General features: G+C 57.3%; 1 protein-coding gene across 3 annotated transcripts; it reads left to right on the top strand.

Annotated features, from left to right (window-relative positions):
• The first annotated feature begins 2,711 nt into the window (after positions 1-2,711).
• PDLIM4 (PDZ and LIM domain 4) lies at positions 2,712-17,586 on the top strand. Of its 3 annotated transcripts, none has more exons than XM_036314783.1 (7): positions 2,713-2,888; positions 7,565-7,716; positions 11,663-11,744; positions 16,228-16,409; positions 16,606-16,772; positions 17,026-17,143; positions 17,265-17,586. In XM_036314783.1, exons 1-7 carry the CDS (start codon positions 2,796-2,798, stop codon positions 17,467-17,469), a joined length of 999 nt encoding a protein of 332 aa, XP_036170676.1. In that variant the 5' UTR covers positions 2,713-2,795; the 3' UTR covers positions 17,470-17,586. The 3 variants fall into 3 exon arrangements, with proteins under 3 accessions (XP_036170678.1, XP_036170676.1, XP_036170677.1); XM_036314784.1 differs by lacking the exon at positions 2,713-2,888 and adding an exon at positions 5,588-6,137; XM_036314785.1 differs by lacking the exon at positions 17,026-17,143 and having other exon boundaries at positions 2,712-2,888; positions 17,265-17,335.
• The last annotated feature ends 1,033 nt before the right edge of the window (positions 17,587-18,619 follow it).

Raw genomic sequence — 18,619 nt, 5'->3', positions numbered from 1 at the left:
TTCTGACCTTGGACTGACTTGGCCAGGCACAGAGTACCTGGGCACAGTGCCCTGATACACTTGGGGCTCTCCTGAAGGACAGGGCCACTGGGTGTGGTCTCCAAGGCAGCAAAGCTGAAGTCTTCCCTGTCCTTGGCCTCCTCGTGCCCTCCCTGCCTTTCTCTGGGCTGTGGCCAAGGGGTGAGCTGAGATAAGAATTCCCATAGTAATGATAATATTGTTAGTAGCAAATGTTTTTGTAATACCTTCTGTGTGCCAGGCTCTCTGTTGGGTGCTGAGGAAACATACATAAATTAGATAGACACGGCCCATGCCCCCACGGGTCTCTTGATTCCAGCATAGGCCATGGCATACAGAAAGTACTCAATACATATTTGTTGAGTGGATAAAGAATGCATGAGATGAGCAGTCTGGTTATACCCAGAAGCACAGATGCCTGGTGGGATGTGCAGTGAGCAAGGGAAGGCCACGAGGGCAGAGGTGAGGCATGACCCAGCTACCACTATCTCCACCTTGGAGAGGGTTCCCAGCCCCTGTAACTGCCTATGCCATATCCCAACCCCTTTTCCTCCCTTCTGATAGGCCCTATGACTTAGTGCCCCAGCAGGATAGAGATTCAGCAACATAGCGATCCCCTAGGAACAAGGCCATTAAGAGTGAAAAGAAAATTCTGAGGGCTTCCTGGAGAAGGTATTGGGAATGGGTTGGATGTAGGGTTCCTCAGGAGTGAGCTCACAGTGTGGCCCCTAAGAAGGGCTAGTCTCCAGGAATACAGCCCAGCCTAGGCCTATCAGAAGTGGGCCTCTGATATCCTCTTAAGTACAGATGTCATCAACAACCTACTGTGGGGACCCTGAACCCTACAACTGTCTCAGAAACTGTACAATGAGATGGGAAAGTTCATGTACCAGATCCTAGAAGAGTCACTGCCACCCCACCCCCATCTGCTACCCTGTGAGACAAGCCTTTGGAGATGGACTAAATGCCCAGATGCTGAGGGAGGGGCTAGGAAACTCATATTCAGGAGGACCACTCCTGGAAGGGGGTGATATACACTCTCAAATGGAAGTAAAGAAGAAAACAATGAAAGGATTTGGGGGGATAGGGGGATTGACAGTCCCTAGGAAGCAATGTCTAAGGAGGAGTTTCAGGTATCCACTATGGGATGCCTTAGGTAGGAACTTCCACAGACTCTTGAGGTCCCCTCTCCCACCCAGCAAAGCTCTGTACCATCTACATTCACAATGCTCTTGGGGTCCAGATGTGGAGTCTCTGACCACCCGGCAAGCTGTGCACCGAGCCCTCAGTCGGTGATAGGGGTGGTTGCCCCACTCTCCAAGCCATCCAGTGAGGTCCAAGTCCTAAGGAGCCTCTGGCCTAAGAGCCTCTGAGAGACCATCCAGAGACCAACTCTCCTGCTGCCCCTTCCACTCTGTCCATGTGGGCCCTGGAAACCTGCTCCACCTCACAGGATTGAGTGCCACCTAATGGCTGATGCTCTGTGGATATGGACACCCCCCGCACACACACTCACACACACCACTGCTACACACACCATTCATGTTTCTCTGCAAGCTCAACAGACAGCAGCACCCCATCTCCCAGAGAGGCATCCATGTTCCACCCCAAAGGGTGCCGCTTTCCTTAGACTACCCTAGGCTCGTGCCTCTCAAGCAGCAGTTCTCCTGGGGGTGTTAGCGACTCCCAGGCACATCTCAGGCCACAGCCTCGTAGCCTCCGGAGGACAGAGCCCTGACCAGAACTTGGCTAAGAGGGGACACTGGGTTGTCCAAACATGACTAAACTAGGGACCTCCTCAGAGTCTGGAGAAGCAAACACTGCTGCCCGGATGCAACCAGGAGAGCCAGATGGCCACGCCATGGCGCCTGCAAAGGCTGTTCAAGGATGTCCTGGAGTGCATGGCTGAGAGTGGAGAGAGGGCCAGGGAGGGCCCCAAGTGAAGGTAGTCCACTCCCCTGCTTGTGGGACAGCTGCTACCCCAGTCATCCTGGCTGCTCCTTTTCCAGGAACCTGGTGGAAACAAAGCTCCTTGCAAAGGAGGACGGGAGAGAACTGCGGGAGAAGGCTCAGTGCCCCGGGGAAGCAGTGACACCTGAATGGCAAGACAAGACTCAAGTCAGGGTCACCTCATCCAGACAGCCTTCCTGGCCTCCAGGAACGAGGCTGGGCACCTTTCTGCTCCCGCCCCCACACTCGGCAGTGCGGGCTGTCATGCTGGGTCTGTGTCCCTGACCTAGGCCTGTTCAGGCCCAGGGCTCCCCAACTGTGCTCGCTGTTCCGAGGACTGGCGCACCGAGGGGTGGGGGCGCAGGCTTGCCGGCCAGAACCTGGAGGAGGTTACTGAGCAAGGCGCGGCCCCATCCCCCACCTGCCCTCCCCCCGCCCATCCCTCCCCGGCTGGGCGCCGCCCCATAGGAGCGACTTCAAAGGGCCTGTGCGGAGCTCCCGCGGCCGCGCTCGGGTCCGCGGCCCGCGCAGCGCAAGCCGGGGCAGGATCCCGGGCGTCGGAGCCGTCCCAGCCCCGGGATCTCCGGGAACCCGGAGGGGGTGCGAGGCGGCCGGCGGCGTGGGCTGAGGGCGGGTCTTCAGAGCCCCCCGAAGTGGGAGGGTCGGGGCCGCGGCGGGGCCAATCCGGGAGCGCGGGGAGCGGGGGCGGGGGCCGGGCGGAGCGGGGTCCGGGCCGGGCGGGCCGGGGGCGGGGCGCGGCGTCCCGGCGGCGGCGGCGGCGGCGATCCTCAGTGTCCGCTCGGCTCCGGCTGCGGCTCCCGCCAGCGATGCCCCACTCCGTGACCCTGCGCGGCCCTTCGCCCTGGGGCTTCCGCCTGGTGGGCGGCCGGGACTTCAGCGCGCCCCTCACCATCTCGCGGGTGAGTCCGGTGGGCACGGGGCGGCAGGGCGGTCCTGGATCCGAGACTTGGTCCTCGCGATCCACCCGGGACCCGGATCCCCGACGGTCCTGAGGCTCGAAGGCGAAGGGTTGGCCTGGGTGACCCGCAGCATATAGAGGAGGCTTCCCGGCTGGGCAGTGTCGCCCCAACCCCTTTTCCTCCCTTCTGCTGGGCCTGCCTGCCTGTCCCTTGGAGGAACACCCCACGAGTTCACACATCAGCCTTCCTGCTGGCCTCATTGGGGGGCTCGCTGCAGGCCGAGGAAGGACCGCAGTCGCGGGCCAGGGGTTTGGACAGATCTACAGAAGCTCGGCAACCCTGCTTAGACTGAACCCAACCTAAAGATTTGGAGCAAAATGACTGAGAGTCCCCTCCCCTTATCAAAGGTCACTGCCCGCTGAGCTGGGGTCCTCCCTGAATCTGAAAAGAGAAAGCTCCCCCACACTGGTTTTGGGCAGTCTCTCATCAGTGACCTCAGGTGACCTAAGGGGAAGTAACAGGAGGAATCTGTGGTTTCCAGGAAAAAGAGAGACTTGACTCTAAGCTTGTGAGACCTCTCCCCTCAAGTCAAGGGGCTGGGTTAGCCTCAGCCCAGTTCCTCAAGATTCCAGGACCACGCTCTGCCCCAGGCTCAGGTCAGAGGAGGGAGGGAAGGGGCACAACCCCGGGCTGGGCTGCGGACAGAGAAGCAGAGGAGAGGACTCGGGCCCTATCAGAGGGGGTGCCCATCCTGGGGGAGATGGGATCCTGACCCAGCCTTGGGGCACCGGGACTCAGACTCAGCCCCTGGGAGTCCCAGCCTCAGGGACAGAAGAGGAGAGAGCCCAGGCCCTGCCCTTTGGGGCTACCAGTCTGGAGGGAAGCAGCGGAGGGCATCTGAGAGTCATCCCTTGCGCCCGCACAGCTGCTTTGGCCTTTCAGGGGCCTGTGCCGGGGAAACTGAGAGTCACCTTCCCCCACCTTCCTGCCACCTCTCGCCATGGGGGCCGGACCAAGCTGGCTGGACTTTCAGACACTTCTTTCCAGTTCTTGGGAGCGGGGTGGGCACCCGGTGGAGTGTGGAATCATGGAATCCCATTGCTGGGGGCCAGGGTGACAGGCAGGCCCAGCTGTCCTGGGAGGCCTCCCACATCTGCCCTCACCCCACACCACCAGGTCCCGGGGGCTGAGTGAGGTAGGCCAGCTACATATCCGGGAGCCTTTCATCTCCCACTTTCCTGAGGGAGCCCTGCTGGGGGAGGGGGTGAGCATCTGTGTCTGCCTGTGTATGTCATGCTGTGTGTCCACAGAGGTGGGCTGGTGGGGGCGCTAGACTAGCTGGTGGGCCAGGCATCCTGGGTGTGAGGCTGCTGACAGGCTCAGTGGCGGCGGCTGACGGCCACAGGCGGCAGGGAGCAGAGACATCTGTTGCCCACGCGGCTGGCTGCCTACAAGGAAAGGCCTCCACACGTCACAGCGGCGGCAGCGGCGGCCTTGTTTGGAGCTGACAGTGATGCAGGCCCCTGGCAGGCAGGCAGGCAGGCAGGCTGGGAGATGGTTTGCCTGGAAGAAACCCCCCTTGTCCCCCAAAGTCACATGGCAGCAGCTCAGGCCTGAGGAGCCAGGATGGCTGAGCCTGGGTTTGGGTGGGATCTGGGGAGATTTATGGGGCTGGGGAGGCACAGGCCACAGCTTGCCCAGCAGATACCTCAAGGGCAGGTTTGCAGACACTGAGGATAAATGGGAGTGTCCTCACCCCGGGGGTTCAAGACCCAACCCTCTCGTGCTTCCAGGGCCTCTCCCACCCAGAAGGGACAGCTACACTCAGACAGGGAGGAGGCTGGCAGCCTGGCAGAGCTGGGACCTTGCAACCTTAGCTCACAAAGTCTCAAAGAACATTGTCCAGGGCTCCTTCCTCACAGACTGCAGTGATTGCTGGCTTGGGTGCATCCACAGTGTTCCAGGCCACACCCTGAAGGGTGTTGGTCCCAGCTCCCCGGCAACTGGTGCTGGGAATGAGCATCACTGTGTGCCCGACGCCCCATGGGAGGTTTTTGTCCTGATTGTCTCAAATAGTTCGTCCTCACAGCAGCCCTTAGAAGAACTCCCTCTGGCCTTACATTATTGATGGGAACACTGAGGCTCCGAGAGGCTAAGGCAGGGGTGGGCAAACTTTTTGACTCGAGGGCCACAATGGGTTCTTAAACTGGACCGGAGGGCCGGAACAAAAGCATGGATGGAGTGTTTGTGTGAACTAATATAAATTCAAAGTAAACATCATTACATAAAAGGGTACGTTCTTTTTTTTTTTTAGTTTTATTCATTTTCGCGGGCCGTAGTTTGCCCACGGCTGGGCTAAGGTGTGGTACCCTGAGAAGCAGAGCAGGGACAGGAATCCAGGCCTTTCTGGAGCTGACTGGGACTGTTTGGAAAATATGGCACCTGATCTCTGGCTCCTCGCCCGTCCCAGCCTCTAGGCTGGGTGGAGTGGAGCAGGGGCTGGGGAGGTAGTAGCCGCTACAGGTAAAGGGACTGGTTCATGTCCCAGCCTCCCAGCTGACTCACTGCTCCCCTCTCCCTCCCTTCTGTCTGTTTATCCTTCACTCTGCAGCCAGAGGGATCGACTTGAGTTCAACTCTGTCCTGTGATTTCCCTGCTTAGAACCCTCCATGGTTCCCATCTACCTAGGAGAAATGCCAGATTCTCACCTGGGCCTACAAGGCCCACAGGTCTGGCCCCAGCTCCTTTTCTGACTTCATCTCTTCTACTCTCTTCTCATGAATGATGTTTCAGCCACAAGCCTGCTTTTATTTTTACTCTTGTTCCAAAATGAGCCATTATACATGCCGATCCTTCTACCTGGGACAATCTCCCTTTTTGCAGAAAAACACACAGTAGTTATGAGCATAGGACTTGGAAGCAGTTGACCGGGATTGAAATCCTAACTCCCATTTACCAATTGAGTGTCCTTTTCTTCTCCGGACCTCGGCCATCTCACCCAGCAAATGGGCTCGCCTTCAGGATTAATGAGACAATGCATGGAAAGTCAGTGGGGAGAGTCACCATTTCCTGGCCTCCCGCCTCTCTGACCAGAACTCTCCGGGCTAGTGGAGCTGGCAGGAGTTCCAGCCACCTCTGCTTTCGAGAACTTCCCCCACCCACAGGGGCCTGAACGCACCCTTGTGCTGGCTGAGTCATCCTGCAGCCATCCCCCTGAGGAAGAAGACTCCTCTTCAGTGTGGGGCACGGGTGAGGCGCCCCTCCCCCTGAGCCTCTCTTTCTTTGTCTGTAAGTAGGGATGACAATGCCTCCGTCTCACCAGGTGCTTGTGAGGGTGCCAAGAGCTAGTTATGGGTAAAGCGCTGAGCCTAGGCCATGTCACAGAGGAGGTGTCCATGAGGAGAGGGGGCCTGAGCAAGGCCTTCAGGAGGGATGGGATGGAGGACAGGCCTGTGCAAGTACCAAGACCTTATGAGTGAACATTAATGGTGGCAGGTGGCTGCGGGTGTCATGCTCCAGAACATTCCTCAGGGCAGCTTATTGCAAGGTAGGTCAGCTCGGGCAGTGCCGACACCAGGACTCCAGCTAAGGAGCTGCCAGCACCTCAGTGTTGTCCACTCACTACTGAGCACTAGCGAAGCTGAACCTAGCCAGGTTTCCAGAAGACCCCACCCCCACCAATAGGAACAGGGTGACTGGCAGCTCCGGAGGCGCAGCAGAGCACCCAGGAGGGACTGGGTGAGAATGAGGGTGCCTAACATCCTTTCCAAAGGCTGTGCCAGGACTGGGGATGGGTGAAGGGCTTCCTAGGCTGCCCACTCAGGCTTTCTGGTGAGCCTGTCCCCAGCCTCAAGTAGCCCTCATCAGGGGACCAGCATTGTAAGCTGTGGATACCACTTGACCCTCTGGGGTCAGTAGTGACACTGGGGAGGCCTGAATGAGTGCCTGTCCTGCAGGGAAGTGGGGCTAAAATTGTGACCCAGGAATTCAGGCTGGGAACTGGAAGTAGATGGCCCTGGACATACCTGGGGGGGGGGGGGGGTGATGGCCCAGACCTAGAGGGAGGCACCAGCAATGTTAAGGGAGCAAAGTGGTACAGGGGATGTACAGGGTATGGTGGGAGCCCAAAGGAGAGGCTCCCAGGGGACACAGCCTCTCTGCTGAGACCTGAAGGATGAGGAGGAGTAGGCTGGTCATTAGGACTTGGGATCAAAGGAAAGAATGTTCCAGGTAGAGAACAGCATCTGCGGAAGCGTGGAAGTGAGAGACACCTGGAGGACCCCCTGGACATTCCGATGACCTAGATAGAGTGTGGGTGGGTGGAGGTGAATGTGGGGTGGGCACAAGAGGAAACAGGAAGGGAGCCAAGGCCACTAAGGGTTTGACTGTCGGTCAAAGGGTTGCTGTGCAATCTGGCTGGGTGGCGTGATTTGTGAAATGTCCATGCTTTGTATGTATCTAGGAGCACATGCCTCCCTGTGTGTCCCTTGCATATCCTTGGGCACGTGTGCAGGCTGCAGGAGTAACGTCCCGCTTGTCCCAGCCCAGAGGAAGCTCCTCGCATATGCCCTAACACCCCACCAGGCCTCCAGGTGCTGGAATTGGGTGTTCAGAGCAGAGGCTACACAAGGCCACATAGTGACGAATGCCTGGCTATCTGACTTGTCCACCCACAGGTCCATGCTGGCAGCAAGGCTGCACTGGCTGCCCTGTGCCCTGGGGACCTGATTCAGGCCATCAATGGTGAGAGTACAGAGCTCATGACACACCTGGAGGCGCAGAACCGCATCAAGGGCTGCCACGACCACCTCACGCTCTCTGTGAGCAGGTACGCACAGGGAAGGCTGGGCCAGGATAATTGGGAGGGGGGTGACCTCAGGGGAGGATAAGTTATGGGTGGCCAGCATCCTGGGTGTGCTGGGCCTCACAGCCTCTCTGCTTTAGCGCCCAGGCACCCCAGACCTAAGGAGTAGCACTTTCACAGGGGCCTGGCAGGCACTGGATATGGAGATGACTTAAAAAACAGAAGCCCCCTTTAACACTGGGCTGGACGTGTGTTGGGAGCTTAGGGCAGGGGGAAGCAGCTCAACATCAGGGCTGAAATAAGACCTTGGGTAGCCTCCAGAGGGATGACTTCAGTCCTTTCCTCGCCCCTAAGTGGCCAGCTTAATGACCAAAGAGGTTACTTGTCCAACACCTCCTTTAGTCCTTGAATCAACTTGATAAAGTAAAACCTAATATAGGCCCCACTCTACAGATGAGACAACTGAAACTCAGAAAGAGTAGAGGGTACCTGGCCAGCGTAGCTCAATGGTTGAGTGTCAACCTATGGACCAGGAAGTCACAGTTCTATTCCCAGTCAGGGCACATGCCTGGGTTGTGAGCTTGATCCCCAGTGTGGGGCTTGCAGGAGGCAACCAATCAATGATTCTTTCTCATCATTGATGTTTCTATCTCTCGCTCCCTCTCCCTTCCTCTTTGAAATTAATAAAAATATATATATTTTTTTTTCAAAAGGAAGAAAGACTAGAGGGTGCTTAAAGTCCCACAGCCAGGGAGTTGGGAAGTAAAATTTGACCTCTGGTCTCTCTCACTCCCAGAAACCCCATGCCTACTTGGCTGCTGACCACTCCTACCAGCCCCATACCTGCTGTGCCCCAGCTCCCCACTGTGGTCCATGCCTCTGTCCTTGTTACATCTGGATGCCAAGGCCTATGTAATGTTATACAGCCTCATGAGGGGAGGACTGGCAGTCACTAAGCCCCATCTGTGGCCTATAGATGGTCTAGGATGGAAGGTCTATCTAGGGCGTCCCATGCCATGCTCAGGCCCTGGGTCTTTGCTCAGTTCTGATAACAGTAGGCTGGGTCATGGCTGACTGAGATCTCCCTGCCCCCTGTCTTGCCTGGATCCAGTGAAGTCAGACAGAACTGCTGAGCTCTGCCACGTTCACTGATAACAGGGACTTTCCATGACCCCCTGTGGACATGACTGGGAGAAGTCTCCCCAAACCACAGTACAGCTAGCCCTGTCTTAGAGATGCAGGAGGGGGTTGATCCATTGAACATGGTGGGAAGGCTTCTGAAGTAGCCCCCATTTGTGTCTGGCCCAGGTCCAGATTGGGGTCAGGGCCCCTGGCTATGCTCTCCGTGCTAAGTGGGTCCAGATGTAAGCCCAGGCCTTGTGCACTCCTCCTGGCCCACAGTGCAGAGGCCCCAGCCTGGGAGTTCAGCGGCGCTGGTCCTCATCCAGACTCTGGGATCTTAGGTATCCCAGATGACCCTGTGCTCCTGGGTTTCCTTCTCCGTAAAGCAGGATCACATTCATCACCCTCTCCCAGACGGAGGTTCAGGCTGGCCCGGCGAAACGTCAGCGCTGCTCTGCCCACGAGTGGCCTCTGAGGCCACCCCACTTGGCTGGGTTCCTGGGCCCTGACTCACCTCTCGCTTGACTCTTCTGGCTGAATAAGGGAAGCCCTGGTGGTGCTGGGGCTGGGGTAGGGGGTGGGAGTGGGGGAGGCTCACAGCAGGCCTGAGTCAGGAGGTTCCCAGAGGCAATGATGTCAGGCAGGGTGGCGGGCTGGGGGCAGGGTGGAGGGCCCCCTTCCTTCCTTCCTTCCCCGGTCATTTGTTCCAAGCCAGGCATGGATGGAGCCCGGAGCCCACTGACCTGTTCCACTCTGGGCGTTTCAGTCCCCAAATGCTGCCTGGCCATGGAGCAGGTGCAAGCACAGTCTCTACTATCACAATTCCCGTCCCAGCTCTGCACTTGGCAACTGCTGTCTTCCACCAAGTGATTTAATCTCAGAGCCCTTAGCTTCCACAACTCCAAAATGGGGACTGTCTTGTGATCCTGGGTTTGAGTGATGATGATGTACCAAGCCTGCTCGGTCAGGGTGAAAATCTGGGATCCAGTCCTCAGGCACTCTATCCTCAATCATCACACATGCAGATTCTGGGGGATCGATACACAGAGGCCCTGATAACTCTCTGGGCCACCATCTCTTCTCCTGGGCACCTTCTCACCTGTAAGACCCCTGACTCTGCTTTCTCTCCTGCCAGGACCTATGCTATGCTTGGGCCCTAAGGGCCCCCCTCCCCAATATGGGCTCTTCCCAGTCCAGCTTCCCTACCTGGCCTCTTGTGTACAGAGGGCTTTTATCCTCCACAGACTTCTCCATAGGATGAGAAGTGAAATAAATGCCCAGTTTCCCTGCTATGCTTATTTTGTCTGGAACTCAAAGCCAGGTGTCTAACAATTCAAGCTAACCCCCACTTTCTGGGCATGCTCTGTAGATCCACGACTTTCCTGGCATCAGCTCCAACCCTGGGGCCTCTGGTGGGGACTCTGTTACCCATTATGTGCAGTACAAGATGCTTTTGCACAGCCCACCTTTTGGCTGTCACTTTACCTAAAGATGGCAGACAGAGTCACCTCCCCAGCCTGAAGTGAAGGTGTGGAGATGCAGGTTGACACATGAAGAAGCCCTTCATTCTGATCTGATTTCTTGAGCCACCCTCAGGGCTCTGGGACTTTGGTGCTCTCTGACCTTCAGACTTCAGACTTGTACTTCTCTTCTGGGCAGAACTTCAGGGAAGTATAAGGCAGATAGCCACATGGGATGTCCTTGGTTTATCCCCAGAGTTCTCAGTGGGTGGAGGCCACAGTGAGAGCTGTGAGTTGGGGCAGTCACTAGGTAGCCTGGCTGAGAGGGCTGGAGCCAGATGCCAATAGTGGTGGTGTTGCCCTGGGCAGCAGAGGTTGGTGCCACAGACCTCCAGACAGCTGTGGGGGAGAGAGGTATTTTTCAGGAGGCAAAGGAATGGACAAAGGCAAAGGTGAGGACTGGGGACAGTGCAGAGCCCCCAGTTCTTTGACCAGGCAAAGGCGAGGAAGTGCAGAGTGGGTGCGGACTATAGGTCTGTGAGTGGGGAGAGAGGTAGGATTGAGCAGCTGGCCCAGGACCTCAAGAAACCCCAGGAAGTGGATGCAAAGTAGAAACCCCAAGAGGCTTTTGGGGTAGAGTGGAGACATTATTCCCCTTTGGTCTAAGTAGCCTCACTTCATACCCACCAGCCAGTCCAAAGTCCATGCACCCCTGGCCTGCCTTCCCACAGGGCTACTGAGTGGTAGGACTGGGCCCCAGGCCAGTAGCCTCCAGGCCTGTCTGCCCTGCTTGTGTCAGGTTAATGATGTTTTTTTCCCTCCTGAGTGGTGTTTGGCTTTTGGTTTCTATGGTGAAGCAGGAATTTCCTAATGGCCTGTTTCCCATCTGGGCTGGGCAGACATTGGTGATGACTCTGCCGGCATCAGCAGGAGGGAGGCACATCCCTCAGCCTCCATTCCACCTCCCCCAGAGCCCATGGACGCCTGACCCCCAGGCCCGGCCAGAGGCTGCAGACAGAAGAGGGCTGAGTGGATGAGCTCCCAGCTGATTGATGTGTGAGGCCTGGCTCACTCTGTTGGGAGGTGGCCCTCTTTTTGCTGAGCTTATTTATGTAGCTCCCTCTCTAGGAATCAGCCCAGAGAGAGATGGGGCCGCTGGTAGGGAAGGGACGCACAGCCCCCCCCAGGGCGGTGGCAAATCTAGAGTCCTGTCTCCTTGGCGCCACAGCCGCCACTCTGGTGCCGGGAAAAGCACTGGAGCAATTCCTTCTCTGAACCGGTGTCAGGCCGGGTCCTGCGTGGCTCTGGGCCCAGACCCCGGGCCTTCTTGGTCTTGGTTCCCAGGCAGAGTAAGCAGATATGTCTGACCATCCTGATTCCTGCCACAGGCCTGAAGGCAGGAGCTGGCCCAGTGCCCCAGAGGATAGCAAGGCTCAGGCACACAGGATCCACATCGATCCCGAGACCCAGGTATGTAAAGACTCAGAGCAAGCCCAGGAACAGGGGCCAGGCCTGGTCCACAGGTTTAACTGCATTGGATGTCCTCACCAAGGCTCTCAGCTCCCCAGGCCAGATTGAAGCAGGAGGCTTCTCTGGGCCATGCCCATGACCCATCCTGGGCTCCCCAGGTAATGGGCACCTGTTGGGGATTCTGTCTGTACTCCAGGCAGTCCTGGATTCTGGGACTAAGGTGTCTGTGGTTGGGAGGGATTGGGCCAGGCCTTGGCTCAGGGATACCACCCACCCAGCTGGGTTTCACCCTGGTGCCCAGTGATGCCAGACCAGGAGGAAGTCACCAGGCTTGGGGACAGAGTGGGGACAACCTCAGGCTGTGGGCTGACCACAGGCAATGGGACATTTTTGTATTTCATCCTGGCCTTGAGTAATCACCTGGCCAGAGCCAACCTCAGGCCATAGGGCTGACCTTTGAATGTAAGGTACTTCCGTGCCCTATCCAAGGCTGAAATTTTCTCTTGGCCACCCTGGGATTGCATCTAGCAGACTTCCGGCTAAAGGCCTACCTGCTCAGTCACCTCTTCCTGTATAACAAGAGTCACAGCCATGGTGCTGTCCTCAAGGAGAGTGAGGGGGGCCAGGCTGTTCTACAGCCTCTTTTTGCCATGGGCTTGAGAGGCACCCAGTTGGCAAGACTCCGGTATAAAACAGCCCCACCCAGCTCAGCATCTCTGTGCCACATAGTTTGGGCAAGGTGGAGACTGGACTGGTATGTGATGGAGCCAGAACTGTGGGGCCATCACCTCCTGGGTGCTTGTGTCCACTCTTGCCATGGAGGCTTTGCTGAACTGGAGGCAAGGATCTACTGTGGCCTCTCCCTCACCATCTATCAGTCCCCACCTTGCCTTTGCTGGCATCCTCGAGGCCACATGCTTACCACATGCCAGGGGGTGCCTGTTCCAGAAGGGGCGAGACACGTAGGAGTTCTGGGATGGCAGAAGCCAGGGGTCTAAGGAGTCCATGTGACTCTGTCAAGAGATCAGAGAGGAAGTGGGAGGGGAGAGGTGAGGAGGGAGGGGATGGGGCAGTGTAACAAAGAGGCTCTTGGTGTCCTCTCTCCGGGACTTCCGCTGTTCTTGCAGACTCGTGGCCTCACCTGTGTCTCAGAAGCTTGCTCTGGTAGTCCCATGAACCCGAGGCTCATGGCAGCTGGGGAAGAGGGAGGGGGGCGGGGGACACAGACAAATCAACCACACTTGGGCCAGGCAGAGGGGAGCAGCATAGTACAGGCCTCCCACTCATGTGTGAGGCTCGTGCCAGAATGGATAGGACAAAGGGGCCTGAGCTTGCTCTGTTCGGTCTCCAGGAGAGGCTCAGGGCCAGTGGACCTGGGGGGCTGAGGGCTGGGCCCAGAACCCAGGCCTTCTTGGTCTTAGTTCCCAGGCATAGTAAGCAGATACAGCTGACCATCCTAATCACCCCACGCTGTCCCTCCCTGACCTCTTCGAGGACCAGGCTGCTGAGGCTGGAAGTGAAGGGATTTTCCACAAGCAACAGGGCAGCCCCTCAGCTGCTGCCCGCCTTTTGTACTTAAAAGGTCATGAGCTCCATGGGTGGCGAAAGAAACACCCCCACCCCGTCCCTGCAGGACTGTATCCTCAGTAACACAGACACAGGGCCCATTGTCCCACACTGTCCCCACCCTCTGCCTACAGGGGAGGAGGGTGGGCCCAGCTGGAGCCCTCAGAGGAGGAGAAAACCACAATTGGCCCTAAGACCAGCACTAGCTACCCTGGCACGCACGCCCACGAGGGATGCGGCAGGGCCAGCAGGAGCTTCAGGCCCACCTTACATGTAGGGTTATAGGCGACTCTCCTCTCAGGCCTCACGTGGGGACGCAGGAGGCACTTGGTACAGCCCAGAGCAGAGGAAGGATGGTGATAGGAAAGGTTGCCTGGAGAGGGTGGCATTTAAGCTGAGAACCAGGTGATGGGTTAAGGCAGTGGTTCTCCATCTTCTGGCCCTTTAAATACAATTCCTCATGTTGTGACCCAACCATAAAATTATTTTCGTTGCTACTTCATAACTGTAATGTTGCTGCTGTTATGAATCGTAATGTAAATATCTGATATGCAGGATGGTCTTAGGCAACCCCTGTGAAAGGGTCGTTCGACCGCCAAAGGGGTTGTGACCCACAGGTTGAGAACCGCTGGGTTAAGGCAAGCGTGGTGGAGCTGGCAGCCCTTGCACACTCATCCTGTTCTCTCCAGACTGGCAGAGAGCTAGAGCTTGGATTCTGGAAGGTGCCATCTACCCATCTGGACTCAGCACCTACCTCCGTCCAAACTGCGTGTCTCACATTTTGACCACAGTCATGTGGGAGACAGTTTCCCCCATTCTGCTCACTAACCCAACCAAGGCCTCAACAGCCAGATCAGCAGCTAGCAGGCACTCAGAGTGCAAGCACGCACAGTGCACCACCACACAGAGAGGAGCAGCCCAGGAATGGGGCTCAGGTATGCCCATGACACCTATTTATCCAATGGGCATTTGCTGTGTGGCAGGCACTATGCTAAGTGCTTTGTATGCAATGGTCCCATTTTATCCCCACAAGGAGCTTATGATATAGAGACCATCACATGCTCCATTTCACAGATGAAGAAACAGAGGTTCAAAGGTGAAGTGACTTGCTCAGTGAATGAGTGGTAGAGCTGGGACCGACGTCACCATGGGTGCCCTACCCACCGAGTTCAGACCCAGAGCGGCTGCTGCATGGGTGGCTGTGGAGGAGCAGTGGCTCTGATGACCCTGCAATAGACTCACACCCTGCTGGGTGGGGGTGAGAGGGGTCCTTCCTCCAGGACCCTCTGACTTCCCCTTCCTGTTGAAGCCTCCTCTGTACCACGCCAGCCTTGCCCCCATGGCCAGCCTTGCCCGCCTGCTTGCCCAGCAGACATGCATATATGAGAGTGCTCAGGTTTCTCAGGGCTCTTGTTGGGCCAATGGGGACAGTGTTTTCCTGCTGCTCTTGCCTTCTTGATGGGAGCCCACCTGTGCACCTCTGCTTTGTCTGTTGGGGTAGGGCATGTGGTGGTATCACCCCCATTCAGCTGCTGGTCCACCCATTCATTACCCAAGCTCCTGCCCAGCTCAGAGCCTGCAGAAAGCAGGGGCCTCCAGGCAGAGCCCTGCAAGCTCAACTGTGCCCCAACGCTGGAGGCAGGCTGAGTCCAAACCAGACTTATTCCCCCCAAGTTAGGCATCGTTTCCTCCCCACCTAGTGTCCCCGTCCAGACTGTAGAGCAGTTGTCGCCAACTGGTGGTCCACAGACCACTGGTGGTCCGTGCGGTCCGAAAGGTTGGTGACCACTGCTGTAGAGCAAAGGGGATATTTAAATGTCACCTTCCAGGCTGAGGCTGAGACCACCTTCATGGCCTAGACGATTGGGCCCCACCCTACAGCCAGGCTGCTCTGGCCACCAACCTCATTCCAGCCACGGAGGCCGCCATCGTCCTCCCCAGGGTGACCAGCACTGGCTCTGTGTATATATGTGACTCAGTGTGTGTGACCAGGTTATGTAGGTGGATTGGCTGGTGTGTGTTGTCTTCATGCACACGTACTTGCCAGAGCATGTGGGCATGTTTGCCTGCAGCCGGGGCAGCACAGCCCTGGACTCTGCAGAGACAGAGATTCCTAGACCCCATTCAGACCCACGCCCATAAGAAGACTCCTCATGGGCTGAGGAGGCATGTTCAGGGCATCGCTCCTCAACATGTTTTAGCCATGGACATCAGCCTGGCCATGGCATAGTGGGCTGGAGAGGTTTGAACCCTGGCCCTGCCTCTGCCCCTCATCTGCTGTGCCTACAGAAGGCCACCTTTTTAGCCTGGGAAGCAGGAAATGGGGGCAGAGGTACAAGCCTAGAGGAAGCTGACCTCACAATGGCACATGTAAACCTCAGCCCTTCCTCCCCAAAGGTCCTTGGGCACACAGTGATTGGTGACCCTTCCTGGCTATAGGACAGAAGTTCCTTTTTTGTTTCTAGCCATGGACCCATCCAGTATCCAGGACAGTTCTGGCAAGTAGGAAGGTTTGGCCCCAGGACCACCTCAACAAGGAAGCCACACACACTGGCCTCAAAAGAGTTTCTTGGGATGCCGCCGCCCCAACACCATCCCTCACGGGCACTGTAGTCAGAACCACCACAGGGCTCATGAGCCAAGTCTGAGTTTCAGGTCTGCAGAGTTTTGTGCTGACTTCCTACAGGCATTTCTCATTTCGGGGTGGGGGGATGGGGGGCTGAACCAGGCCTAAGGCTCAGCCCTTCCCCACAGACTCCCTCCCTGGCTGGGCACCATCACTCAGAGATGCTAGAGCAGGGATATCCAGCCAGCATCCCAGAAGGCCTGGCATAGCGGAGGGGGTAGCTGTACTAGGAGTGGCCAGAGGCCCTACCGCAGAGGGTCTCCCAGTACCTCAGACCTCTCTCTCTCCTAGGATGGCAGTCCAGTGACCAGCAGGCGGCCCTCAGCCACAGGGATTGGTCCAGAAGATGGCAGGCCAGACCTGGGATCTCCTTATGGGCAGTCACCTCTCCTCTCAGTCCCTCACAATGGCAGCAGCAGTGAGGCCACCTTACTGGCCCAGATGAGCACCATGCATGTGTCTCCACCCCACAGGTAGGACTGGACACCTGGTTTTTGCAGCCACACCTAGATCCCATCTTAAGCCCTGACCCCTCAGATCTCACCAGGTTCCATCCTGACCCTGATACTTGATGCTTGAATCTCAGCTTGCTTGCACAGTGACCATGAAACTTTCACCAGACCTCTGAGCAGGCAGAGTGAAGGTTGGCACTGCATCTCTTTTGCCCAGTACTGACCCAGGCAGAGGCCTCCCGCGGAGCCGCGACTGCGGAGCCCACAGGGGTTCCGAGGTGTACCGGATGCTGCAGGAGCCTGCCGAGCCCCTCGCGCCCGTGGAGCCCAAGCAGTCAGGTTCCTTCCGCTACCTGCAGGGCATGCTGGAGGCTGGCGAGGGAGGTAAGACGCCAGCCCTTCCCCCATCTTCCTTCCCACTCCTGGTGTTCAGGGATCGACCCCTCGCTGCGCCATCCCTGGCACGGCCCTTGCCCAGAGTTCCCCAAACCCCATCCCCAGCCTGTGTGCCGGGGATCCCGAAAGCCGGGCTCAAGGGCTCAGCCCCACACCCCACAGAAGTGAAGTGTTTCCCTTTTTTTTTTTTTACCTCCGCCCCTCCGCACCTGGCTCTTGCCACCTGCGCTCGGGCTTTCAGGGGAGCGGCAGGGACCTGGCAGCCCCCGGAACCTGAAACCCACGGCCGGCAAGCTGGGAGCCCCACTGAGCGGCCTGAAGGGGCTGCCGGAGTGCACACGCTGCGGCCACGGCATCGTGTGAGTATCAGCCCTGCCTGCCCCACCTCGACCCCGGTTCTCCCCTGCCGCGCCCCACGCCCGGGACTGGCGGGCTCCAGAACCCGTCTCCCAATGCTGCCCTCTGCCGGCCTCCCACCAGGGGTACCATCGTCAAGGCGCGGGACAAGCTGTACCACCCCGAGTGCTTCATGTGCAGCGACTGCGGCCTGAACCTCAAGCAGCGCGGTTACTTCTTTCTGGATGAGCGGCTGTACTGCGAGAACCACGCCAAGGCGCGCGTAAAGCCTCCGGAGGGCTATGACGTGGTGGCAGTGTACCCCAATGCCAAGGTGGAACTCGTCTGAGCCGCTCCTGTAACCCCACCCCCCACCTCTGCTTCTTTTAATGCCCCGTGCGGCCCGTGTAAATATGCGTCTGCCCCTGCCTTTCTAATAAACTCTCTCTGCTGGGCCTCGACCATGTCAGTGCCTTCGCCTACCTCCCTCCAGTGCAGGCCATGGCTTCCGAGTGCCAGCTGTTCAGAACCCAAGCATGTCTTGGGCACCGGATGCAATGGAGAGCAAGACAGGCACTGTGCTGTCCCAGGAGGCCACAGCCTGGATGGATGGCAGACATGAGTCACAAGTTCTGTTCAAAGGGAGGCGAATGAGGTCTGGGGTGCCGTAAGGTGACGTCATGCCAAGGGATCTGACCTTCGTGGAGTCAGGGAAGGTGTCAGCTGAGACATAAGGAGGGAAGAGCCGTACAGTGTGTGCAAAGGTGTGGCAGAGGCGAGCACAAACAGGAAAGGCCCGGTCTTGCCACCAGCAGGAGCGCGGGCACCCCTAACAGCCAGAGGAGGATTGCCCCTCGGGGTGTATGACTCGGGGAGAGTATCTGTCTCCCTGCATTCTCAGAAATCTCCCTTCGGGTGTTTCTCCCTTTCTCCCTTTTCTACTCTCCCTTCCCCTCTCTCACCACCAGGGGGCACGCTCAGTGGGGAGGTGGTGAAGAAGGGCGGAGATTTTAGAACACTCGCCTAGTGCCGCACCCTTCAACCTCTCCAAAGTTGAGAGTAAACACCCAATTCAGAGGCCAGTTGTTACAGTGTGTGCGAGCCAACCTCCATCTTTTCGCAGCTCGGTAGCATGCATCCCGGTAGAGACTCTCACGTTTAAAAAATATTAATGCTGCCAGAACCGGGGAGCTGTGGCTGCTCCTGGACTCCGGGTCTTGTGCAACTCCCCCCTCCTTAGCTTGCTCCCGACTAGAAGCAGCCTTGTTTATTTAGTCCCGTTTCATGTAGTGAACCCGAATAATATGCGTTTGTGCTATTGTCAATGTTGTACTATTGCAAACCACAAAAGTCTTATCAATTCACACTCTCACCATCAGCACACAGCACTAATTTCCTTGCACTCTTGCCACCACAGGACTTTTTTTTTTTCGTGCGATAGGTAGTTGCTTTAAGTTGCATTTCTCTGATTACCAGTGATGAGCATTCACTCAAATATA

This window comes from Myotis myotis, unplaced genomic scaffold (genome assembly GCF_014108235.1).
Source record: "Myotis myotis isolate mMyoMyo1 unplaced genomic scaffold, mMyoMyo1.p scaffold_m19_p_6, whole genome shotgun sequence".
In the NCBI taxonomy this organism is placed as follows: domain Eukaryota; kingdom Metazoa; phylum Chordata; class Mammalia; order Chiroptera; family Vespertilionidae; genus Myotis; species Myotis myotis.
Note: the sequence above shows the minus strand (reverse complement) of the source record. Positions and strands in the feature narration are given on the sequence as shown.